General features: G+C 44.2%; 1 protein-coding gene across 1 annotated transcript in view; it reads left to right on the forward strand.

The window, feature by feature from the left end:
* LOC121835615 (connectin-like) overlaps positions 1-27,419 on the forward strand; it is a 38,997-nt gene extending 11,578 nt beyond the window's left edge. The window contains exon 3 of the mRNA XM_042290048.1: positions 26,890-27,419. Within this exon, the coding sequence (XP_042145982.1) occupies positions 26,890-27,419 (530 nt within the window). The remainder of the gene's footprint in view (positions 1-26,889) is intronic.
* The last annotated feature ends 457 nt before the right edge of the window (positions 27,420-27,876 follow it).

Here is a 27,876-nt window from a genome sequence, read left to right on the forward strand (position 1 = left end):
GCGGACGGGCTTTTGAACTCCTTCGTTATGCGAGACACGGCACCTAGCGTGCGCAAGGCCGATTGAACCACTTTGATGACGTGAGTGTCAAATTTCAGGGTTGAATCAAAGACAACTCCAAGGTCCCTCAGTTCACTTACACGTGACAGCAGTTCGCCATGATAACTATATGGAAAGAATATATCATGGGTCTTGCGAGAATATGTCATTATTTTTGTTTTAGAATGATTCAAACGGAGGTCATTGTCTAAACACCAACGACCGAAGGAATATGCGTCATTCTGACGCGCGATGCAATCCTCTAAGGTCGATATTTTTTTGTAAAGTTTTATATCATCAGCGTACTGCAGAAATGAAGAATTTAATATAACTCGATAGACATCATTTACAAAAATATTAAATAGGAGGGGGCCCAAGACAGATCCCTGAGGCACTCCAGAGCTTGCCTTGTACAAGGACGAGGTTGTATTGTTGACGCGGACGTAGGCTTGCCTATCAGACAAATAGCTTTTTAACAAATTGTATACCGAACCACATACTCCGTACGAAGAAAGCTTGTATAAGAGGATGTTGTGGTTGACTACGTCGAATGCCTTACTCAGGTCGAAATAAAAAACGTCAAGCTGACCTCTATTACAAACTACTTCAGAGGCAGCAGACATAAAAGATACGAGATTGGTGGATGTCGATCTGCCGGACATGAAACCATGCTGATTAGGAATGACTATACTACGAAACTTGACGGAGAGAAATTGGTGGATTACCATTTCAAAGAGTTTGGAAAAAGAAGAGAGAAGAGAAATCGGTCTGTAATTAAGAACATCACCACTATTTCCAGATTTCAGGACCGGAACAACCACTGCCAGTTTCCAGTCGTCAGGGAATATCCCTGACGTCAAGGAGTTATTGAAAATTGTGCACAGAATAGGCGTAAGTAATTCATGATAAGCCTTAATAATTGCAGCGGGTATCCCGTCATGACCTGCAGACAATGTGGGTTTCATTTTCTTAATACATAGCCTAACACATTCCTCATCGACAACCACAGAACCTAATGAGTCGCCAAAAACGTCCGAGTGAGGCAAAATAGATGAGGAGCAGTTATTATCATTAATGTAAACTGACGCAAAGTGATCAGCAAACAACTCCGACATGCCCTTCGCACTGTCGCTATGCTGATTCAAGACGATTTCGGACTCAATATTCTTCCCCAAGCGCGATTTAGCGTACCTCCAAAATTTCTTGGGATTTTTAACAAGATCTGATTCCACCGAGTCAGAATGCGCCTGGCGATCACGGTTTAAAATTTTCTTACATCGCTTTCTGCAAATTTTAAATTCAACTTCCCACTTTGGAAGACCACTTTTCTTAAACCTCCTGTGCAAAAAATCTTTCCGTTTTAAAAGCGTTCTGAGTTCACGAGAGAACCAGATAGGGAAGCGAGATTTTTTAGACGTTTTAAGAGGGATATACATGTCCATAGCCTCCTGAACAACAGTTGTGAGGAGATATACTTGGCCGTTGATATCAGACGGCTCCAGGATAGAAGCCCAGTCAACACCCGAAAGATGGTGATACATTCCAGTGTAGTCCCCCGCTGAATACTTATATGATGTGTGTGGGGAAGGACCATTAGAGGGACTGAGGACCGGAGGATCAAAAACAGAAAGAACTACATCAAGAGCAGGGTGATAGCTATCCTCAGGAACCATAGAAAGTTCACTTCGAGCCACACGTATACCGTCAGTGTTTGAAAAGCATAAATCTAAAGCATTACCTTGGTCGTTTAGAATGTTATTGTGCTGTCTAAGATCTAAAAAGGAAGTAAAGTTGAGGAGATAGTTGCACTTTTGTTTACAATAAAAGTTGCCAGTAAGGACATTGAATTGTGTCCAGTTAATCCCTGGAGCGTTAAAATCCCCCAAGATTAAGATATCGTTCCCCTGTGAGTCATTAATAGTATTTTCAATGTCAGCAAGACATCTTTGGAAATCATCTGGTGTCGTCTGAGGAGGAAGGTAAAACAGACCTATTAAAATACGTTCTCTGCTAGAACACTCAATTTCAACCCACAGAGACTCAGGAAATCTCTCCAGATCCTCACGTCTTCGTGAACTATATTGTTTGTTAACCGCGACCAATACACCGCCTCCTACTCGGCCCCGGGAAGAGAAATCACGATCATGACGGTAGACATCAAAACAAGGCGGAAAGTAGTCGGAGGAACTAACACTAGGACATAACCAAGTTTCCGTTAAGCAAACAATTGAGTAATTAGATAGAGTAATGTTGGCAAAGAAACATTCAGCTTTCGTCCGCAGGCCACGGACATTCTGGTAAAACAAATCGACGTTACTCATCTTTGTATTTAGTGTTGGGCTTGTGGGCTTCTTCAGTCGAGTGAAGGAGTTCTTGACGAAGAGCGCCTCTGAAAGGTTTAAAAAGACAATCCTTCGGCCACAAAGCAGGGTCAGAGAGTTTCTCAAAGTCTTCGGCAGCTACAGAGACGTGAAAGGAGGCGTAAGTGTTGTAATAATAATAATAATAATAATAATAATAATAATAATAATAATAATAATAATAATAATAATAATAACTTTATTCACAATATATTCCGGGTACTTTTCAAATATTTGCAAATGTTGCTGAAAATCGTGTGGTTGAGAAAAAAGAAATTTTTTCGGGTGCAAACTGCGTCTCGGCGGATCCAAAGGATTACAAAACAAAACATACTAATACTTTAAATAATCACCTAAAATGAAATAATTGCCCGCTTAATGAGTGAAAATAATCACATGGTTTCAGTTAGAAACTTGCGGAGCATTATCGAAGATTCCTATATCAGTCAATTCTCAGACGACTGACTGCTGCTGCACGTGGGAATGCGGTGATGCACCGAAGCGCAGCAGGCGTAAGGCCGGCGACGAAGAAACGCGAATGACGTTCCTATCCCTTGAGGTTTCGCATCAAAGTCCTTGTGCTTGCTTTTAGCGCCCCTTTTCACTTCCCCAGTCCTTCTAGTTGCTCTAAAATTATTCGATGTAGGGGTTTTTGATGACGCTCGAAACATTTCTCATTGGAACCATCCGGTTTATTTTCCCAATGAAAAAATAAATTATAATGCCAATTACAATGTCCTTTGCAATCGTCCGCCATGGTTCGCAGCTTGTTTCCGAAAAGTTTCTATTTTTCTCGAACACCCTACTTTATAGATACGTTCGTAAGTCCTTGCAAAAACACCCGGTATATACATACACGTGAAGATACGGCGGGAGCTATGGGACAAAGTTGCACAAAGAGCTTAACTGGTCCCCAGGCCCCCCCCCCCCCCCCCTCCTTCCCCCGCAGATGCACAGCGGTGCAAAAAATAATTTTTATATAAATATTTCTTCACAAACGCAACAACAACGAAAGAAAATATCAACAAACAATGAAGTGAGGAAAAAGAAAGCTTTGAATGGCCGTCACCTTTCATAGGGATAAAATAGTAACACACAAACGCTGTAGAAGTTTAATCACTGAATTGTAATTTCGACCTCAAAGAAGGCAAGCAATAAACAGCAAAAAATGTTTATTTTAAAGGAAAGCATTCACAGAGTTCACGTGAGCTAGATGATATCTTCTAAAGCAAACGTAACATGAATACTTTTTTTCGGCACGCATCAGATTTGTTAGACCATGCAACTGTGAGGCCCACATTCTTGTTCTTTTGACCGCTTCTTATACCATGCAAGGGAACGGTCCCAACCTTTTATTGCTGCAAGTAAAGAAAAAAAAAATGTTTTTACGATAATTCATTTGTCTAAAAGTGAATGTTGTCGTATGCCCAGCTTGGACCATGACGAGTCACGAAAGGAACTTGTACATATAGATTCACAAGTTTTCTTTTATTATTATTTTTAGGGGCGAAGGTCCTTAGGGTCTAGCCTTGTCCGTCCGGCGTCCGTGCTCACATCGATCTGGCTGGTACTCGTGAGCTCACGTGCTCACGTGTTCACGTCCTCGTGTAGGGCAGAAAATTAAAAAAAAAATGATGAAAAACAATTTTTTGTGCAGTCGCCGTGAATTGAACCTGTGCGGGGAGTTCTAGTCCATCGCCTTAACCACTCGGCCACGACTGCGGGACGAGTAGGGGGCTCTGAAATGTGGTAGTAACTCAAGAGTTGGGGATGTCATGGATGAAATGAAACGTTGCATGTAGCCGCTCAACGTGTCTACAGGAGAGGGCTCTGCGGTATAATGCGTATATAATCGCGTTAAACTTTGCATGCATTGGCTCAACGTTTATAGACGAGAAGGCGCGGCGGTCAAATGCTCAAATGCGTATATAACCACGTTCCATACCACACATTCTCTTTCTGACATGGATGAAAACGAATGAAAGGCTCGGCATGATGCGGCTCAGCGTCTACGCAGACAAGCACCATCAGAGCTTCGCCGCAATCAACATCATTCACCACGTGGAGATGCGGTCAATTTTTTTTTTTGTGAGCGTGGAAGAGAAGGCTTATTTAGCCCTTTAAACCGAACTTGACAGGTGTGAGTCTTAAAGGAGCTATGCAACAATTTTTGTACTTTGCGCAAATACCGCTTAAAACGGATCCCTAACGTTACTGACCTATGAAACATGCGTTCGTTTTTCACTCCACGCAATAGAAGTCCCAGAAAAAAATTTAAGAAAAACGAGCAGCGTTCACCCCCTGAACTCGCAGCCAGAACAAGCGGCCACGTGATCTGGAGCCGATTATATGCGGCCAGTGTTGATCATAGCCACGCGCTGGGGTTGGCAAAGCGCAGGACACGCGCTGAGTTCCAGACATTGTTATGGCTCGGCTGTTGTCGTCGTTGCAGCGATTGGACACGGGTCACAACCCGAATGCTTCTCGAGCTAGCAATTGTCACGAGCCCAAGTTGAGTGCCCACGCAATGCTCGGGTCCAATCTATGAACCGCATTCAAATATCGTTACTTGGGTGTACTGCGATCCGCGAGTTACGTCATCAAATTTTGCAAAGGAGAGATTGAATAAAAATGATCGCTTTCGTCCTTGAATTTACACTGCAACAAAGGAGTTTCTTGGCCAATGGCGTTGCGTGTGAGTATCCTTGAGTCCCAGGTGTGCCAGTAAGCTCGTGAGCTCGTGTAGAGAGAAAAACATTCCAATTGAATATCGTTGCACAGCTCCTTTAAAGGGGCACTGACACCCCAAAGGTCGTATTTATTTTTATTGTCTAAAACGATGCAAGTTGCAGTCATAGACACGCAAAAAAAACCGCATCGCGAAAAAAAATTTTCCCGCGCGCGCGCCTTTTTATTTTTGGCGTTTGATTTTCCCGCCTCTCGCCTCCTCGCTTCTTCTGATCGGTGACGTCAAAAATCAGGAAATCTAGAAGCTTTGTAGGCGACATCTCTATAACATTTAATTACGGCAATCGTAAAACATGTTTTTTAACGCAATTGCGAACGCACTACGGCCCTTCTTTTTGAAATACCAAAAATCGGGAGTTCGTTGTGGTGCCGTCTCCTGGATTTGTATCCTCCAACGGAAAACAGGCGACACCGCTCAAAACCGGTCCGCCGAAACGCCGCCGCTCACTCCTTTCCTCCTCGCTTTGGGTCGCCATGGCAACAGCAGGGAGTGGTGAAAGAAAGTCGACTCTCAGGTCTCCGCGATTTTTGACGTCAAGGCACCGGCGCCGATCGCGCGGGAACTTCGAATTCGGCATTTGGAAATTGTTTTTTTACTTCACAAATACTGAACTCCCAAATTTCAAATTTTGAGGGTAATGTCCCGGCATCGTTTTCAATCGTTTCGGATAATAAAAAAAAAATATGATTTTGATGTGTCAGTGCCCCTTTAAGGCCTGCTCTCACATGCAGCGAAGTAGTTGATCTCACCGTTGACTGGACAAAAGTGGGCTTGAATATCGTCTTTTTTTTTTTGACAAAAACACGACCTACACATCTTAAGCACCTCGGGAAACCGAATATTACGATCAACGTTACATTTTCTCGAGTAAAAATGCAACCAAACATTTCAACACGTCAGTTTTCGGGGGTGATTTTATGGTGTTTAAGGCAGAGCTGGCAGTAATGTAATTACTGTAATGAAATTACAGTAATTTAATTACTTGTTCCAGTAATTAGTAATGTAATTCATTACTTTTTGTAGCAGGTGATTTAGTAATGTAATGAATTACTCCAGCGACGGTAATTGTAATTAAATAACCTAATTACTTTTTCGCACCAGGCATATTTTTTGTGTCCACAATACACAAGAGCGCTTTTCTTTTTATTTTACTTTTTCTTTTTCCTCTACACCTTTCCAAAAAACGCTTTTTAGCCGCCGCTATGTTGCTGATGCTAATGCAACTGGTGCGACTCTCGCGCCCGCTATCAGCTAGACATTTTCTGCCACTCTCTTGAACTGTGAAAACCCGCTCAGCGCGATTCTCTACATATGTTTTGCGGTTTTGCATTCGACGTTTTCTGGCCCCTCTTGAAAGTGTCCGCTTACTTTTTCTGATGCATGCTGCGTACCCTCTCTGTGTTATTTTCCACTGTGAGAAATAGGGCTGGTAAGTGCCTGCCATTCGAACTTGTCTGCTCGACATTCTCGGGAAACGAAGGAGGGGAAGTAGGTCGAACTAAGGCCCCTGGTGGAACGGCCCTCGACGCGATTTTGCGAACATTGACAATTGTTCTCCCTCCTCCCAGAGATAATCCGCGTAGGGTCCTCAGTCATTTCCAAAAATAGTTGTCCGGGTTGGGCTGGGAAACGGATTAGTCGCGTGCGTTCCTCTGTCCATCGGTAAACATTTTATTTGTGAGCGTGAAAAATGCATGCCTTTCGGCTATCTTCTGTTGTAAATTATTTTCGACAGCTAAACGCTTTGTCGTTTGACACGCGGCTAATCGAACGGCGCCGTCAAAACTTACCGTAAAAACAAAAAAACAAAAAACAACTAACATTCCAGTCGCATTCGTTCTGTCGCGCGCGTACCCAACAAAAATAGTTTACTCCTTTTTTTTTAAATGTAGTACAATGCTTCCCAATGTCCTCGGGAAAATACATGCACCATGAAACACAGAATGCAGTGGGAAAACACGAGAATTTAGCCGCCAGCAGTGTTTCAAACTGCGCCTGTGTAGGCGCAGCCTGTAAAAGTATACAAAAGTAATGCGAAAGTAATGTCATTACTTTTAAAAGTAATTTGTTATGGTAATTAATTACTTTCTGGCTGTGGTAATTTGTAATGTAATTTAATTACATTTCAGCAATTTTCAGCAAAGTAATTAGTAATGTAATTTAATTACAAAATATGAGTAATTTGGCCAGCTCTGGTTTAAGGTAATCTCTACCGTAGCTGACCATATATGACTTAATTTCTATTTTTCATGATTCAACAATTGACCAAGCCCGCAGAAAATCCACCTCAAGTCCGCTAAAACCGTTGATTTGTACATAAAAAAATACGGCAGTGGATATCATTGATGATTCAAATAATGCCCCACATAAAAATATCTTGGTGTAACTATATCAAGCTATTTTCGCTGCTCATTGCACATTCAAAACTGATATTCATTACCATTTTCTAAATTACGTATGCGCCATCAAAAACTCAAGAAAAGCATCACGTGGAGTATCGCGTTAAATTTCAAGCGCAATAATCCCTAGTGCGATCGAAGTTGGAACCTGCTAACATAGTTAGGAACCCGAGCACGAAATACAAAAGAAAAGCCCAAACTTAATAAGGTAAAAAAAAAAGCTATTTATGGAAATCATAAGACGCTAAATTTTACATCTCCCTAATTGGCAGCAAACAGAATAAATAATTCGAGAAGCGTAGAAAGATTGCAAGATAAATTTTTTGTTCCTATTTTTATTATAAGCTGCCTATTGGTTTTGTTTATATTTCATTATAATCTAGAAATCTGTAAATCGATCAGTATTCTGTAGTGACAATATTCGCTCGAACTAACATTTTCAAATAATCTTATTTCCCGCGCACATGCGCCACAAGAAAACAGATTAATCGTCAAAAACATTGTCAGATTATAATAATAGAAACTCTTTCAATCAGTCGATTCCGCCCCACATCTAAACGAATGAATAAGTTCAAAAAAGCCCTCGTAACTTTAAAAATGCCATTATTTTGTGTTTCATATACGCATTTTGCGAATCAGACGTTACAATATAAACGGTTGACTGAATATTGATTATGCTGGAAACGTAATTATAGAGTTATTTCGTTCGTGTAGCTTTTAGTGGGGTGTTTGTTTAAATGGAAAATTGTTGTAAAAATGTGGTTTTTGCTTTACATTTTTTTGTTACTTACCGTTGCCTGGTTTTGAACTTCACACCTGCTGGGGAATACTCCAAAGACCTGCCCTACGTTCAAAATGCACATAAGTATGCAAAAACAAAACACACCTAAAGTATATTTAGAACATTTTTACTGCCCTTTATGTTGTAGTGATATTCAGTGGGCTTCGGCCCAAGTGTCGAGTACTTAGGGCATTGTAAGCTTTATTATTTCTGGTTGATTTGTTTCAATACGTAAAAGAAGAGCTACGCGGGCAAAAAAAAAAAAAATGGTATTGTAAGTACAGTCGCGAACGATATGAAAAAGTCCAGGCGAGTGCGTGGCTCCGAAGATTTATCGATCAAAAGATGGTTGATTTATCATCGAGGCTATTGTGAACAAGAACGGAATTTATAACAGATTGGTCGACTTCTGAATAGTTCCTCGTCACTTGGTTGCAAACCATTGCCGAGTCAACACCGATAGTAGGTACGCTTGGTAAAATAAAAAAGCTGCTTATTGTCATTTCTCTTGCTAACGTATGATCAAACTCCCGAAAAGTGATCGCCCACTCTGCCGGATCAGTGGTTTTGGCCACGATTAATTTCCTATTTTGTTACGAAATGCCATTCATTACCTTCGGCGAAATGAGCATCGATTCAGCGACAACTGGTCAAGCGTGGAGTGACAACGAAACGGTCGCTGGAGCCACGTAATGGTTCAGCTGTCTTCTGATAGATAGTGCGGCAGGCCTTGTAAGCCACATTCTCGCCTCGTATTTTAATATCATTCGAAACTGTAGACCACTGGCGCGTTGCTGAAACAAATATGCGAGTAGAGAAATGTGTTTTTGTATTTTTTTTCGACGTTTTGTTTTGTTTTTTTAAACTTTTCGGAAATCAACGAAGAAACACACAACCTCGCCTCTTTCTCTTGAACAAGTGACTCGTTGTTGTAAGTCATTCACACGATGAAGGGAAGCCAACTATCCGGAACACGTGCAAATATCGAGAGACAAGTGAGGAACACAGGAGGGCAATATGGAGTTTTAGCAGCTTTTCCGATATCTTCAATAGCAATACTCCACACAGCCCGGAGAACTTTGCGCGTGCAGCGCATCGTCATCGGGTACCGCTATCGGAGTTATCGAAACAATTTACTAAAGCTCCCAAATATTCCACACCGGCCGGCATTGCCCCGAGTTTTCCTGGACGCTTAAAGCACATTTTTGATTTGCTGCACAGTAAGCTGAAAGTATAGAGAAAAAGATGATACACGTGGTATTTGGGAGAGACTGAGTTTGGGTACGTTTGATAGAGTGCTGTATTGCTTTTTACCAAGCCCTAGCCTAACTAGATAAACATAGAGCCAAACGGCATCGCCCTCCAACTAATAAAACTCGAGGGAAGCAGTCATTTAGAGGGGTTTTTGGTTTCTGGAAAGTTGTTCCCTACTACGATGATCAGCGACACCTGTCACAGAAAGAGGTCGATGGAGCAGACGTTGGCAAATGTTGTAAACAAGGCACATAACAAACGTTAATTAGAAATAAATGCAGCAACCGTCTCTCCTTTACTTCTACTTTTTTTTCTGGGGAGGGGGGGGGGGCGGCGGTTGTATGTGGTTTATGAAAGCGGACTCGGTGCGTTTGTATAAGCCGAGAGTGTCGAGCACCGCTGGTTTGAAAATACCCGAGGCTGCATCTCTCTCTGTTTTGCAGCGGAAGCAGCTCTATACGGTTCGACAACAATGGGCGTGTTCTCGTTCCGCCGAGTCAAGATTTGTTTTAGGCTGAATGCACACAGACAAAAGCGCGTGCAAGCGCGACTTTAAACAGCCGTGGTTCCTGCATGCACGCCCCTATTGTGCATTCGTAAGTTTGTACGGGAGGGGGTAAGCAGCAATGAGTTGTTCACGCTGCTTTGGCCAGCTGGTCGCCGAACCTCGCTCCTTTCAACGAAGCTACTTCAATGCAAGGTCTGTATGAATAAAAGCAAACGTGGTGCGACTTAGAGAACGACATGTGAAGACTATTTTGTTTCTGCATCTATTAAGTTTTGCGGCGAATGCAAGCACCAAAGTTCTGTGAACCTCGGCGGTTACAGAGCTTTGCTAAATTCCGGAATGTTGGGCGGCGTGTTTCTTTTCACAACGGAGGGTCAGCGCAGATCATTCGTTAAATTACTTCTAAAGTCTAAGTTACAAGCGCGTTTAGTGTTTTACACGTGTCTAAGTGTTAACGTCTGCGAACTATAGCGCTTCACCCAAAACGAGTAAACTCAAGAAGCGAATGCCATTAAGCTATTTGTCTTTTTTCTTTAGTGGTTCCTCGAAGCGCAGAATGCGTAGATTTCCGGCGTCAACTCTCCCAAGTTTCTGCGTAAGTGCTGACTATACTATGCCCTTGTAACACCCGTATATGTTTATCGATAACGAGCGCCGTCTGAAGTGTCGTCTGCGAACTACAAGCGAAGGGCAGCCAAGTTCCATCCACCCGTCAGATGACATTGGTATATCTTGCCGATATATCGGTTTTTATCGCGTTTTATGCTGCATACTACCGATGCTCGTATATAAATATCAAAAGTGCACGCAAACATGGGTACTGACTGTGTTGGTATTGCGGGAAACTCCTCTCCGAAAATGGCGACAGCGGGAAACGAGGGAAAGCAGAGAGGGTGTACGCATGCGCAGATGCTCACTGAAGAAAGGTCAATTATTGGGATATTTTTGGGTCAACTTCGCCAGTAATTATTGGCAAAAACAAAATGGTGTCCATACTTGTTATTGAAGCAGAAGCAGCATTGCCAATGGACCGGCACAGAGCGGTCCTCTTGTTGGCTGAGTGACTAAATGAACACTTTAAAGGTTTTCCAAGTGCACCGCGTGGCAGGATTCCTGTAGACAATTCTAAGAGTGTGTTTTGCCCTTTGCGCAAAATGTATTTTGACTGACATAAGACTGGACTTAAAAATTAAGACAAAACGTCATATCTAAAAACAAAAAAAGGACAGAAAAAAAATTAAACGCACTGTTCTCGCCGCAGGTGGTACACCTTTCTCGAGCCACAAAAAAACAGGACTAACGAGATAAAAATCGAACTCTAGACGAGATAATAACAAGTGAAAGAGAAACAAAGCAGTCGAATCACGGAAAAACCCCGCACTGTTTCCTTTTTCGACGACACCCGCAGGGAGTTCGGTCACGGTAGCAGCATTCTCGGACGCCCTTGTCCCGGGTTCGAAGCGAATCCGCAAGGTACTATTTTCTCGGACGCGGTGCTCGACGCAGAAACGTGTTCGTAATGTGGATAGTGCAGCCGAAATCAAAAAGAACTAGTGTCGCGATGCCAGTTTGGACAAGCACTATACACTTCCGAAAGTGACCCTTGTCGCCTACCTTTGTTGTCGTGTCTCCTGGTGCCCTTTCCTGCCTGGATGGTGAAAAATCATCCGTAGTATTTCTTACATAACATAAAAGGACGCCCCGGGACAGTCCTGTGAAACATGCTTGCTCACGCCTAGTTTTAGAGGCGCATCTTTTTAAGAGGAACTTTTAGTGTATATCGCTCAGAATTAATTATTGGTGTTATTAAATTACGAAATAAAGGGTGTCCCGAAAATTTACAAGGTTTTGTTTTCCGAAAAAGTGAACTACGCATGACCGAACGCCATTCTACGCCCAAATGTGACGCTGGCGGTCCACACGAGGAGCCAGAGTTTGAAACTAACCGTGACCTTACTCAAAAGTTATGTGATCTTTTCAAATTTTTTATGGAAAAATGGCAGCCGATGGAGCTCTCGAATACATGGAGCTGAATCCCGCCAGTCTCAAGTTGTAATCGCCTTTTTCTACGGGCTTTATTGGAGACAGCGCTCAAATACGTGTTGCCATTTCTGCTCTCCTCTGTGACCTATTGAGCCGGATTGACGACTTCAACTTACTGGGATCTAAAGCGACGTAAGCTCCCCGATTTATGCAAGACACGGTTGTCATCAACGGGGGTCCGCAGATGACCCATGAGATATATAGTTCGGGTTTCGTCGGCAACGCAAGGTTTGAAAAGCGCTGCTCTAGATTCAAAAGGGGTGGGAATTACTTACTGCTGACAGTGGGTGCTCCAACCAAGCTCCTCCACCCTTCGTTGCCGGCCAGGGGCGCCGCAGCTCGGAGCACGTGGAGCGACAGAACGTGCTGCTGAAACCAGGGATCCTGGATTCAATTCACCCTCCCTCCCCCCTCTTTGGCAGTTGGGATATGGATGAGCATTGGCGTGCGGTCTTCAGCCACAACTGCTTGATGCACGTTAAAACCCCAAGCTAGCTGTGGTGCTGCACTGGCTAAACTTCTCATCTACAGCGTAAACCAGTGTCACCGTACCTCAAAGAAAGGCAAACCTGATGATGTCTAAACATGTATGGTAAATGGTGACTGGTTTGTTGCCGGCAACCTCAGCGTGCGTTGGAGTACACCTTCAGCATAATTAGAAGTCTGAGCCCCTCTAGGGCTTGCGTGGCAGGTCGGGCATCCATCACTCTTTCAGGTGTTTCTTGTATATGTTATAGTTGTAGCAGCGCACTGCGAGTTTCCGTAAGCACAGTCACCGGTTGCGGGGTAAATGTTTAATGGCGCGCCGTGCTCAAACGACAGAGGTATCTGCACTCAAGGAACAAAGTCGTTTATTGACAATACGAAAAGTTATCCTGCTGTTTCTCTTTTGAAGCTGGGAAAGCACGAACGAAAAAAACATATTTAGACATTTGAACAGTAAGTGCTGCAAGTAGCATACAAAAGCGAACTTTATGAATTTCAATGGTAAAATAAGGGTCACACTGAATATGATCTGAACATTACTATTTATAACCATTTCGCCTTAAATACGCAATTCACTGCCTCTCTGTTCATTGATAATAAACAAGGAAGGAAAAGATACAGGTCGGTGCATTGCTTTCTCCTTCATGATTCTTGCTAGATTTACTAAAGACCGAGAGCCTTAGCTATAATACCGATTATATCTAAAGACGAACAGCCTACTGCGCATCTTCAACCGATAAACATGTTTGGCAAAGTGGTGGTGATTACCTCTCATTAGTTCTAAGTCACGTACGGAAAGACTTCATGATGTTTTCAACAGGGTCTGGTGAGGTGTGATATGATACTGTCGGTGCAGTTCTCGCGGTACACGGACCTGGAGACAGGAATCGAGTTCGCAATGTCACAATGCACTTGTTGTCGTTTTAAGAGTTCAAACAATTGGAAGAGCGAATGGTGCTTCGGAGACAATGCAGAAAAAGTGTGTAATTGCACAAATTCTTACCTGTCTAGAGAGACAAATTTCCGCGAAGATTTACTTTATTTGTTAAAATTTTCTTTTACCTTCCCCCCTCTTTTTTTTTCATCTTTTATTTTTGAAGTTACTGTCTCGGATTGGAGATCTTTTTTTTTTCACTTTTAAGCCATTTTTTTTTACCACGATGATACACAAAAAGTTCATTTATTGCCAGAGAATGGGCGCTGTACTTAATTGGATTAGAAAAGAATGACGCAAAATGAAAGGGGAAAGGAGTTCACAAACCACAAGCGGAAGCTTTTAACAGGAGCAAAAAACGCAGTGCCTCTTTAAAATTAATTGATGTCTACATTCCAGAAATATCAATGCGTTTCACCAAATCCGCCCGCATAGTCAGATAATAATAAAACACCCTAATTCTAATATTTTAGTTCTTTTTATCTTATTTTTAAATGCGTGTTTTCGCGTGAGAGTCGCCTTATTTTGGTAAACAGTACACATGACTTGGACACAATGTTTGGAAGGGAGGATATAAGAAAATTAGTTTGTACTACGTGTAATAAGTTGAATAACGGGGAACGTTATAACGAATACCTAAGAACTGGCTCTCATTGGCTGCTTTAAGACGAAAAAACGTCTGTTAAACAACGAACATTTTCAGTACTAAGGCAACTCCATTCTGTAATATTGTAATATATAAAACTGTATGGGTTCCACCTCCTGGCCGGGGCTTCTGTACATCAAATTACGACCCGAAAGCATTCGTAAATTACTATTGCTATGCATTCTTTTGATTCGCGAACAATCTGAAATATAGAAAGAAAAAACAAGCGCGTCCAAAGTCAGTGTTTTTCAGCACACTTAACTTTATACAAAGAGTCTTCATACATTTTCAGAAAGAGTGCAGGTATACCACACCTCACAATTCTTTTTGCTGCGAACGTGTTTTTTGTTTTGTTTTCGCGCTTATGATTGGTGCTTCCTAGTTTTGAATGTCCCCTTTTTGTCTCCTTTTTTTTTCATATTAAATTGAGTACTCTCGTTTGTTCGGTCCACTTCTGATGTCCGATTGCTGCTCTTCAGTCTTCTGTGCAGGGATGTGTGAATGCGCTGGTTTTACTTGAATATTTTGTAAACCTTTAATGCTTTGATACATTTATGTATTTGCAATTTACGGCGCTTACCAAAACACTGCTCCCAAAAGGCAATCTATCAGTAAGTAAGAAAAACAGGTCTGCAATTTAGCAACTCATAGAAAGTTGCAAAGCGAAAAGTTGAAGTCAAAAACCAAGTTCATTACACGTAAAAAAAAAAAAAAGAAATTAAGCAACCGAATAAAAAGAATATAGAAGCAAGGCAAACTAGCTAGAGAACAAGACTAAAATTTTAGAATAATGAGCGTAAATTTCTCCTAAAATCCAAGGCAAATTGGCTTTCCCATTCCTGAAAGTTCGAAAATGCCCATTATGCACTTCTTCCTTAAAGCATTTAAGAGGTCACATAACGTAAAAGTTGATTGACGTGTGTGACTTCTAATATTTTTACTTTCCAGAGGCAAATTGCGTTTAGAACACGTTGACTGGTATATGGTATTTGACATCAGTTCAGGTAAGGCTAATAGGGAAGTACAAATAAAACACGTAAGTATTAGAGCAAGGGTCTCAAACACGCAGCCCGCGGCTTGCGGAGACGCGGCCCGCATTCATCCCGCGGCTGCGATCCCTGTTCCCTTGTGTCGAGCACTACACGTCTCATCGTTTCATGTCGTCCACTCATTTTCACTCGAAACGTAGCTCTGCTCTTACGACGTGTTAGCATCTTTTGCACTATTCTGTTATATCTTTTTAATTGAGTATTGTTTGGTCCTAACGTTTGCTTCTCGGCTCTTCGTGATGTTCATCACATGTACGGTAATCCCCCCTAGGCTACAAACACGAGTCTTTTGCTCATGACGCACCTCGAATTCATTAACTCTCGCTTAGCAGGAACAACTGCCAAAAATAAAGCACCAAGCTCAGTCTTGTAACCGAGAGAAATTTCAGTTACAATAGAAATCTTGTCTGATTTACAATAAGCAGCGAGCACGAGCTGTCTCCTTTACTAAAAAAACAAAAACAAAAACATGTAGAGTGTCGTTGAAAGACTTAGCTCCTTTGCAACGTAAAACACCATTGCTGCTTTTATTTTTATTTTTTTGCCATATAATTTTTTTTAAGGTTAGCTATTGATTTTTTGGGGGTGGACTATGTGGTGCCCACACTTTAATGAGTTCGAGATCCCAAAAGTCAAATTTGGGGTTTTACGTGCCAAACCGACGACGGGCATCTGGCACGCCCCAGCGGAGGACTGGGGATTAATTTCGACCACCTGGAGGTCTTTTGACGTGCAACCGAGCGCTCGGTTTTACGGCGCCTTCTCCGCAGATTGCGGGCACCTCGGCCGGGATTCGAAGCCGCCACATGGGGATCCGTAGGCCAGCGCTCTCGCCTCGGACCACCGAGGCGTTTGAGTTTGAGACCCCTGCATTAGAGTCTGTCGGGGCTAGAGAAAAAGTGGTCTGCCTTTGAAACCGAAGGCAATTTGCGAGTAGCCTTTGGCTTCAACTCGTCAACTTTAAAGATTCCAGCTCAACTTGCAAAGCAAGTTGAGTAGGAACCTCTAAAGAGCAACGAAGGATTTTTGTTTTGCTCGGTCTGGCTAGCTAAACTTCAGAATAAACAATTTTCTTACATATAACGGATATAAGGAATTACTTAGTTGTTCGCTTACGCGGGTAGTCTTTTGTTCTTCAAAACATATTTGATCAAAGTTTAATTTACCTTTTTTCTTTATGAGGTTGCGTTTTTCACTTTGCCCGGACAAGGAAACGACCAGCTTATTGGGACGGATGATGCGCCTAGTAGCGGTCTGACGTCAGGTCAAGTGTCGCTCACATGACGTAACGTGACGTTACGCCATGACGACATAGAGGACCTATAAATGCTATGCATTTAGAACGCCTCTGGGATATGCAATTTTTTTAATCTCAGTTTCTGTCGAAAGTTCACCTTATTTCAACATTGATTTTAGTACAGTAATTTGTGGGGGTTGGTTGTGCATAACTAGACACAAATAAAAAAGCGGAGAAGAAACAAAGCCGAGTGGCTGCCTGTCCCGACAGCTCTCTTGTCTTTGTCTTTTTTTATAGCTATTTCATTTGTACGAATTTTTTAAACGTTTCTAGAGCTGTCTGCGATTTTTTTATGTGACAATGCACCATTTTTAGTTAGTCCTAAGTAATACTGCTTCCCGTTTCTTCTGCGTAGCGAGGCTTCCTTCGTTGTTGGTTGCGGATGTAGCAGGTGTTTCACTTCATACATTGGAGGAACATTGTAGTTTTTCCATTAGTATACGGCGAACATCACGTTCAGCAGAACACTATTACTTTCGTCGTTCTTGAAGCTCGCGTTTATTTTTTTTTAATTATCGTTTTTTGTCCCGTTTCCAGGTCACCCTTCAACATCACCTTGAGTTTCTCTTTGTTTCTTTTTTGGTGAAGTTCAAAGGAAGAGAAGCATCTGGAAAGATTACGACCCTGAGTCGGAAGAGACTATTTCGATGACGACCCTTTCTCTTTCGAGCTGGCCGATTATTCTTCCCTAATGAGAAGTGATGTTTCGCGCTTAGTGGATGGAGACGTGGCTTCTTCCGCCATTTTTATTTTTTGGTTTTGCTCTCTTATTTTAGCGAACATCACCGGAGGGGCTAAAAGTAAGCTTACAGCCAGGTCCCCCCCCCCCCCCCCTTTTTTTTTCCGAGAAAGAAAAGCGGGAACAAGACGAATGGGGGATTCTTGCACCATACCTTACACTCGCGAGTGACGAGAGAATGAACATGAAAAAGTGGACTGGGAGAAAAACAAAAACGAGGAACGCAAACGAGCCATGGGGTTTCGACACGGACGCCTCACCGTCGCGATATTCTTTACGGTGGGAGGAAAGCAGAGAAGTTGTCCCCGTTTGACGGTGCAAGCTGCATCCATCATCGCCGCTTCCCACGCCTGGCGGATACTTGGAATTCGGAATTCGGTGACAGAGGCGCCTGTCTGTCCCGCCTGAGGGATGATGGTCCTCAGTCGGCCCGCTTCAATACTACGTCACGAAGACGCAAAGATCGAGACAGGATGTAGGAAATATCTTCTGGCAGTATTTTTGTTTTTCTGCTGACATGTTTCATCTGTTCAGAATATCCAACCACATTGTCGGGGGGATTGCCAAATACCTCGACGAAGATGAGAATGCCGAATCGAAAGGCTCAGAATTTTTTCTTCACGGAACACGCGGTTCAGGGGCAATAGTTATACCTCACATAAAGAACAAAAAGTGCAAAGGGAGATGTCAAAGGTGGGCGTCTCACAAAAACACAAACACACGAAATTGTCTTTTTTTCAGGTCCTTGTTTGTTTCTCTTTGCTATTCCCATTTTCTATTTTCTCCAATTATGCGCACTCTTAATTGGCGCTTAACTGGCTCCTTGCCATTAGAGCTTAGTGCATGTCAAAAATATAAACAAAATTTGGGGGTTAAGTGCGTAACATGCAGATTTGCACTAAGATATTGTTCAGCATGTTTATCGGGAAGCTTAACCCTGGAAAACGCACAGTAACACCAATCTTGTACAGCACTCTACACCCAAGTTGAAGACATGGTGGTGCAGTCGTTTCTTAGGCACACAGTATTACAGCATGTCGTGGAAAGCTGGACTCGGTTGCGACACGCATCTCTTCTAGGCACACTTAATAAATTTGTTCTTCCTTTCTCTTTTTTTTTATTTCCTTACTTTTTGCGTCTTCTTGAACGGCGCGTGAGCCAGCGTGACATTCTATACGGAGCGCAAGTTCGTCTGCTTCCCTTGGGGGGATTGTGGTGACGTCAGAACGCGGAGCCCCAATTGGTTCTGATTGAAGGGTAGTAGGTATACGTCAAAGTATCTTGCTTTGAGGTCTACCCACTCTCCCTCAAGCAGATTCAATCAGAGCTCGGCGTCTTTATGACGTCACCGCAACTCCTGCTTAAGAAGCAGACGACTTCCTCTCCGCATTGTTCTCCCTCGTTCTCTCCTCTCGTTTCTTTCTTCTTAGGCCTCTCAAGGCTTCGCCCTAATTTTCTTACGCCACCTCCTCGACATCATCCTCTCCTCCCAATCGCAAAGCCGATATAAACTAAGCCAGCGATCAAGCCTGAAATGCCGATTCGAATGATTCCCACCCCGCCAGAAGTAATGGCCATCTGTCTCTGCAACTCAACCTATTTCGATGAGTGGAGCACAGCGGCGCCATTTTCATTTAATTAAAATAAGAAAATCTAATTATATTTTGTGTCCGTGGATGTCAATGCTTCACCTTGGACTATTTTAGTGTAAAGGCCCCTTCACACAGTTGCGTTCGGAGCGACCACTACGCTTACGAACGAATGCAACCGGTTGGAACGACGAGTTACCATAGCAACGAAGCGCCAAACGGTCGTTTCGTTCGTGTTCGTTCGCAACGCAAGGAGTTGAGCCGGGCTGAACTTTTTCGTTACGTTCGGGAACGACGGGAGCGACAGACCAATCACAGGTCAAGGAGCTCGGTCGCGCGCGTTGCATGCCGGTCGTTCCAGGCTCCTTCTATTTGCAAACATGGCGTCGGTGGTGATCGTCGGCAGGACGGTGTGGTGAAGGCTCATCGTTCCCCGTAAAAGGGCTATCCTTGACTGTGAATTTTCGTCGTGTGTCGTTAGGATAACCCAGCACGTACTAGAAGGGAAGATCCACCTACTTGTGCGGCGATCTCGTGGCGGCACTCTCAAGACAGCAGAAACGCCCGTGCCGTCGTGTTTGTTTACTTCGACTACAGTGGTGCTTTCTTAGCATTTGTGTCCTCAAACATCACCCGGATTTCTTTTTTGGCGCATTCCTTGCGTGTGCTCAAGTTCAAGGTATTACTGGTGCGTACCGTACAAAGGATGCGAATTTTTTACTCGTTTTCATCGCCCGAAAAAGGTGATTAGTGTTAGCAATCCTGAACGCTCGCATCGTCTGTCAAATTATATTTCTATGTTGCTATATCGTTGCTAAGATTACATCGTCGTTTATAATCGTAGAAAAGGCGTGTGGCGAGATTTGTACTGTTGGAAAAGTCGTGTATTAAAGTCGTGATCGTCCAAGACGGCGTACTGCATCTTTTTCTTTTTTTAATGCACTACCCTGCAAGCGTATCCTGAAATAAAGAGTAATAAAGCTTGAGGTTATAGAAGACGGTCTGTCTATTTTCTGTTACGCAAGTGAGTGGCAGCGCGTCCCCTTCTTTTTGGAGGCATTGCTGAAACAGCTGACGGCAACGGAGAGGCGGTCGCCGTGCTGCCGACCCGCTGCGCTTGTTGCAGTGGTAGCAGGAGTGTACGCGCGGCGCAGAGCGATCGTTCCGGTCGCTCTGGTCACAACGGACGCAGTCGCGGATAACGGGTTCGTTTTAGATGTCTGAACCAGCCTTTACACAGCTATTGTAGGCGCACAGCAGATCTTCGTGACTGTACGCCGTAGCCGAACTCCGGGCTGCTCCGGTGAGGACCCCGCTACCCCGCGTCGGGCACGAAACCGTCCGCCATGTTTGTAAGCGTAGCTGGGTGGCTGGGTCGCTTCCTATTGGCTAGGAGCAAGAGCTGAAGCTCGTTTCTCATTGGCTGTTGCTTCGTATGGTTGCATGCGGTTGCATGTGTGTGTACACGTCGCGCACAGTTGTCGTTGAAGTCGCAGCGGTTGCATTCGTTCGTAAGCATAGTGGTCGCTCCGAACGCATATGTGTGAACGGGCCTTTACTGTCGCATTTGGAACCTACCAGTGCTGTTTGAGCTACGGGAAAAAACCCCGCCCCCCCCCCCCCCCCCCCCCGCCAAAAAAAAAAAGCTCTACGTTTTTTTGTTTTTTCTTTTAATAAATTACGCATTGACGTACACCCATTTTTCGCCCAAATGTAGAGTTAACGGTTCGAACCCAAAGCCAAAGCTTCAGAAATAAACGGGATCTTAATAAAAATGATGCGATTTTCAGAAAATTTCAATAGGAAAATGGCGGCCGACTGACCTTTAGAACACATGGAGCTAAATTGCTCCAGTTTTTGAAAACGAACAGAAAACAAGCCCCCCTTTGCGTTGAAAGTTTCGGCAGAGCGAAATATTTGATTGCGATAAAGGTTAGTTTTTTAAACTGGCATCTAGTTTAGACGACAGTTTTGAACATTTGTTTCTGGGAACACCTCGTTGATAACGCATTTTGTTCAGCAAGAATAAAAAAAAAAAAAAAAAGGATCAGATTTAGATTTTGCGTACTTTTTTTTTGTTCCATGGGTTTAAAGGTTCAGTAATTCGTACGATACCAAGTATACTATAACCGGTGTTAAAAGTGAAAAAGTGAGACTTCTCATTTATATACATATGTACCTATTTGTCCTCTGCTTATTTTTGTTATCCACTCCTGACTCATGTCAGTTCAGTTGAGGTTTTACGGTACAAAGTGTTTACGACCCTATTATATGCAAAAGTTTCTCGAGGCTATATTTTAAAACTACTTGAGAATTATTTTATTTAGCTCAACTATTGCACGGTAGACAATTATTTTCAAGCCATTTTTGGTACGGACTAAAACAATCCATAAACATCGGGATGTAAACAAAGATGAAAGGAAAAACTCACAAAAACTATTGATTTTGGTGACATGAGGGCAGGTAGCTATTTAGGCTCAAGAGAGGACGAATACTGACGACCACGCGATCCCTACGAAATAAAATATTAACGCAATAATATGATCAACTCGGAAGGAAAGGTTCAGAACTTATCCCTCACGCCTCTGCCACCCCTCTAAACACTCGAATAGTACCGTTTCTTTAAGTGTTTGTAAACGACCCATTTAGAGCGACAATTAAACTCTAAAAAAAAATCTCAGTATGTTTTATATTATAGTTTTATTCTTTTTTATATCTTCCACACTTCCTAAGCCAACGGCGTTGAGACTGGAATCCGTAGTTAAAGCAGCAGTTATGACCAGACTAAAATGTAAAACAGCTGAGCCAGGAAAAAAAAATCTCAAATAGCCCTGCAGTTGTGTTGCGACGTTGAACATTCTTGGTTTAACGCTAGTAACTTCCAGGCATTTCTTCTCGAGCTGTGCCACCGGGTCTCTTGATATCTCTTCACCCCATTCACTCCACCCCACTGACTCCACCCACCCCTCTCACCCCATTGGTCCCTCTCCACTCTACTGAGTCATTGACTCATTGGCCCATTGATCTTCCCCGTCGGGTCGGCCTGTGTCCCCAGAGTATGGGAGTGATGACTTGTTGCGTGCCAACTGATTTCATGCGCAGGTTACGGGACATCAAGTTTTCCGCTAAATCTAGCGGGGAATCTGAATTAGAGTATAGGTCACGTGACGATGTGACGTGGCGTCAATGTTTCTGTCAAGTTTAGAGGGGAAACTGAATTTGTGTTAAGACTGATGACTGGGTGAGATGGCGGTTCATGTTATTTAGGGTTACGGCGCACCAAAAGGAAACAAATTTACGAATACAGGCACACTTAAAAAAGATCACAATCGCTCAGCGTTGTATTGATTATCTTCTTCTACGTACAAAGAGCAAACTTTGTACGTAGAAGATAATCAATACAAACCAAGAGTTGAGTCTGCCCTGAGTGATTGTGTTATTTTTTTTCTGTGATGTGATGCTGTGATGTTAAATAAGATTAAGTTGTGCACAGGTCACGTGACACGAAGCACCGTGACGTCATTTTCTCCCCTTAATTTAGCGGAGAAATTCGTGATTATGCTTTTTGAGGCTTCACTTCACCTGAAAACCCAACCGATAAACGTTTCAAGTTTATTAAAATATTAAAAGAAAACAAACCCAAACGACAGAAGGCACACACAGGTCACGCGGTTTCTGGAAAGATTGATCCAAAGACTCGGACACTTATCATCGTCCCGGATGACGTGGCTCGGATGACACTCGGTGTCTGTTTCTCACGTCATGTCGCTGTCCCGACCGCCCGAAAGGGCCGTCGTTGCAGACAATTAAACAAAGGCTCAGCAAATACTCGTAATCGATCGGAGCAAACAGGACGGGTGTATTCGATGCACGGCCTTCTAGGATTGCCTGGAACATCATGTGAGGGTCTGATTCCAGAATCGGGCAATGATAAAAAAGTGAGAGCTTCCGCGGCCGGTGATGAGACGGGACCTAAAAGCTCTTGGTTGGGCGAGACTTGTCGACAAAAGCGCGATCTTTGTCTGTTCGCGAATGCGAGATGGGGATATTTTGACGAGGCCTTCTAACATATAAACGGGTGGCGAGAGATAAGGCGGGCACCGACGTGCTTGCCTTGAGGGTTTTTATTATTACAATTACTGCAGGCATTTTCTTGGAGGCCATTACAGGAGAGGTTTAAAAATATGTGGGCAATTTCACCAAACCTGTAATGGAATAAACTTATTCTCAACAAATTACAGAGAAGAGACACTTAAAAAAAAAACTTTCAGAAATGGATCAGCAGGCAGCTGTTTGGGCACTGAAGTAATGCCAATTCAGTTTTGCTCACAAATTGTGTAAGGTTGGTTAGTAACAGCGCTAACAAAGCAATAAACAGCCTCCTAATCTTCAATCTCCGAACACGTCTGTATTTGTTTCAACGATTATGTCCAAAAATCTAAATTCAAATCCCATGAACCATTTTGTTTTCGTTCACTTACGCTGAAATAGTAAGTGACGCGTTTGATTTTAATATCTTTGCCGATGAATGGCTCTTTGAAGGGTTTTGATGTGTACTTCGCTAAATTTAGTGCAGTGCACATTTCACTGTATTTCATTTTGTTAATAATTCATCCACTACTCGCCACTGAACTAACTTTTTTCTTTTATTCTTCTGTCCTCCTATGCTCGTTAAATTATATCCGCTATTAAGAGAAGAGAGTTAACCGAGTGTCTTATTATACATGTTTACTGGTTATTTCTTGGCATCGAGAAAGTGAGGGAGACAAGCTCATGGGAAGGATTAGCGGGTAGACTTATATCCAGCTGCCTTTGTCTTTACTGCACTGGCCGAACGTGTTCGAACGCGAAAGCCAAACGCCTGACGCCGGCGTTCCGCGTTCTAGTGCGTTCGGAGAGTGCAGTGGAGACAAAAGCAGCTAGCTTTAGGTCTACCACTAATAATTCCAATGAGAGTTGGGCATTCTGACGTTCCCCCCCTGCGCGCTCTTGTCTTTTTCTATCCGTCACTTTCTCGACGCCTTCGTTTTGAAGTACCTGGTTTCTAAACTCGATCTATTGTTCTTGATCCCATGAAATACACAAGAAAGCTTGAGAAGACGCGCTGTTATTCGCTTCCTTCTATGAAAAAATTGCGTACCTAGTATTAGATAACTTTCTGCAAGCGCATAGGCAGTAGGTTTTATCTTGATCGTCGTCGTGTGTCGCGATGAATTCATGGAATCAATTGCGTATGCTTACTGTCCCCTTGAATCTGGTACATTAACATGCATGTTAATATACCAAATTCAAGGGGACAGTAAACATAAGCAATTGATTCCATCAATTCATCTCGACTCATGTGCACGATGAAAAAGTGAAGAAAATCCAGTGTGTTGGATGTGTTCGCTGCCACAGTTTCTGAGCACATGTGCTCAGAAACCGTGGCAGCGAAGACATCCAACACACTGGATTTTCTTCACTTTTTCATCGTGCGCTTCAGTGCACACGAATATCCAGCCTGTTTTCTTCAAGTTGAGGGCAACTTGTTTCAAATAAAAGGTATCATTTGCGTAGAATAAAGATTGATCTTAATGTTTTCTTCAGCTGGCACGTTCGTGTCGCTACGCTAAAACAGGATTGACTTTTTTTTAATATTCTTTAGATGTGAAAGAATTCATTTTATTACACGAGCAGGCACCTTAGGCCGAAAAGGGAGCGTAATGCATGCTTGTGAGACTTTGGCGGCGCACGTCGGGTGCAGCTGTGGGTGACGAGCAAACGGTAACGATGCATGACGGCGTTAAAGGCCGACGGCCAGACTCGAGATTCTGCAAGACAGGGGATCCTCCTCACCATGGGCGATGAGGAAGCAGGCAATGGTGGACAGGGTAGAAGGAGGAAGAGGAGGAAGCGGGGGAAAAGTGGAAAGCGCGCACTGGTCGTCGTTCTCTAACGTTAAGCAAACAGCAGACTTGATTGAGGTGTAAGTGACGAGAGGAGAATCCGCCACCAACGAAGCCACGCCCGGCTATACTCTGTTTCACCTTACGTCCGAACGCAGCGGATGCTACGAGCCATCGAAGCCAATCCAAGGCCACGTGAATGTCACGTGATCTTGGAGGGGGGACACAGCGATGTGCGGAAAGCGGTTGCGTCCACAGAGCTGGATTGACTGGGATAGCTCGTAGCGTCCGCTGCGTCCGGACGTCAGGTGAAGCGCAGTAGAGCACCGAACAAAATCCCCGACCCCACGGTCGGGGATTTTGATACGAATATGATACGAACAAACCACGAGGGGGGAAAACTGCCCCTCTGTCTTGAAAACGATGTCAGCTATCCATGCGGGAAGGGTTCACTTTGAAGAAATGGTTGGGGGCATTCTCTTTTGAGTCACCAATGTGCGCGTAGCTGGGCTTTGCTTGTGTGAGAAGTCTAAGGAACCGCTGGACTAACATTTTTTTTCCTCCGCTCAACATTAAAAGACAAAGAATAAAAGTAAGAACATGGCGACGTTTAGTTGCTACTGCAAGAATAGGCCACATTTGTCGCCTATTCTAGCACTTCCTTTCTAAGCGACGCCTTACAATGTATTCTCGTTGCGCTGTGATCTGCCCCAGACTCCAATCATCGCCCCGGCGTCTCTCCCAAGACCAACAACAATCCCGAAAAACTGTATTCGATACTTTCCCGGCGTCTTTGTGCAAGCGCTGTATTCATTATCGAGTATTGTTATCGGAGCACAAAAATGATCTTTTAAGACCCCTCAGTTACGTGTGGACGGGACCGGGCACGACGGTGCAATCTTAATAAGACCGACGACCAGTGAGCGCTTGGATTACCTGTGCATCGTCACATACGTACACAATAATTCATGAGTAGAATTCCTTTTTTCCTTTTCGAGCTAGAAACGTTACAGGACGATCTAGCGCAAGTAACCTGCCCACTCTGCGGTAGTATATTGGATACGCAATTAGGTTCACGACGTCTCTATCGGCCTTCCTGTCGGTCATGCACAGAGTCGAAAGCTTTCAGTATTTCACGTGACTGCCTTAGTGGGTACAAAAGCTCTCATTTCGGTCAATCGGGGTGGGTTCTGATGTTCTACGGGCAAAGACTGACAAGGCGGCGCAGCCACGAGCTTTGGAACCCCCAATAACAAACAAGCTGGCTTACCCAATCCAAACCACCGGAGCGAAGCAGTAAATTATTTTCGCGAGGAACTCAAGTGACGGACGTGAAAATCACGTTTATGAATTGATTTGCTGCAGCACTAATACTACAGCGACAGGATGCCTCACCAGTGATAAATTCCATCTTCTTTTGAAAACCACCGACGTCACGTCAGCGTCGCGTTGCGATGCGATTGGTTACCGTTTCGCAGTTCGCGAAAGCGGTTGGGAGAAATTGGTCCCGAAGCGGTAGGCAAGAACGCTCCCCAACCACTCGATATCAGCCGCCTGCGGTTGAGAACGCGCTGATCCGCTTCACGGATGCGGACCCGTTTCCAGTGTGAGCGCGCCATAAGCGCGGCACAAGAACAGTGGCTCAGTTGAGCCGCGCGCATAGCGAACGTGTCATCGGGGGAAGTTAGTCGGTCGTTTGGCGCATATTCTCTCCATTGAGTCCAGCCTTTAGGGCGATTTACTTAGGGCCGCTGGGTTTGCGTCTGTAGAGGTGTCTCTCTTTTCCGGCGTTTGTCGAGCACTACTCTTGCAAGTAGACCAGGTGCTCGAAGTTGCACACTCGGACTGCCGCAATTAGCTACCTCCGCGCGTGACCTAGTTTCGTGATGGCCAATCGCAGCGCGGCGCTGGTCATTCGCGGCCGTCAGCGATCTCGCCAACTTTCTCGCCGACTGTTCAATTTAGAGCTCCAGTAGTGCTCGACACTCGCTGTTGCCGATCCCGCTATGTAAATTGAAACACGGAAGATTTCATTACGTGTTGATGACCACTTTTTCTCGCCAAACAGCCTGCTCACTTGTCGAATGACTTGACTAATCCCCAGACCATTCTCTCTTCCTTCTCTTCCCAGGTAACAAGTTCAGCTGCGACTGCCGCCTCGCCTGGATCTTGCACCTTGAAAATGCCACCAGGAGCGACAAGTTCCGGCGCGAGCTGCGACACGTCAAGTGCGACTTCGAAGCCCAGGGCAACCTGAGCAGCAGCAAGGTGTCCCGACTCAGTGTCAGTCAGCTGGGCTGCTCCGACGACTACGCGAAACCCAGCTTCGTCACGGCATCGCGCGGCAAGGTTCCCCCGCGTCGTCCGCCAGTCGAAGACAAGGGACGACGCGGCGACGACGACGAGGGAAACAAGATCGTCGACGAAGGCGCCATTTCGAACGTTCCTGAAACGGTGACCAAAAATGAACGCGACCGGAACGCGCAGTCGATGGACAACGACGTGGAAGTGGTGCTCAGCCAGCAGAAGGCGCTGCGCAAACATACTTCTAGGTCTCGTAAGAGCAACGGGAGCCCAGCTGAAGCCGCGGCGTTTGCTCTTCAGGCACTCCAGTTTATGGGACTGACTGCGTTCTCCAAGACCCTGTCTACGTGTAGCTGATCCATGATATAGCTTATTAGTGGTTTTTTTGTGTTTTTTTTTTAACGAAAACGATTTGTGTTTGTTGAGTGAGAGATCTGAGTGATAAGGAGATCGGAATATCTAGAAGGTGGTGACCCTAGTTTTCTACGATTAGCGAGAGAATGACGGATTGACTTTTGTGCCACACGAGTTTACTATCCCAGCCTCCAACCAAGCGAGCCGGATCAAGCATCCAATATACGAGGCTGTACAGTGAGGGTATCGCGCTTATTCCCCGTTTTGCGTCAAAGGTTTTGGCCACAGTGCCGTGGGCAGGAATGTTTTACGGGGGCGGCTGAGGTGGGCTGGGATGAGCATGACTTGGGGTGCGGAGAGGGGGAGGGGGCGTCAAAATACACGCGCATAATATAGGGTCGGTTGGATCTCGGGGGGCTGAAACCCCAGAAGCCCCTCTCCCCCCCCCCCCCCCCCCCCC

The sequence above is a fragment of the Ixodes scapularis genome, unplaced genomic scaffold (assembly GCF_016920785.2).
Source record: "Ixodes scapularis isolate PalLabHiFi unplaced genomic scaffold, ASM1692078v2 PGA_scaffold15__6_contigs__length_5221840, whole genome shotgun sequence".
Taxonomy (NCBI): Eukaryota; Metazoa; Arthropoda; class Arachnida; order Ixodida; family Ixodidae; genus Ixodes; species Ixodes scapularis.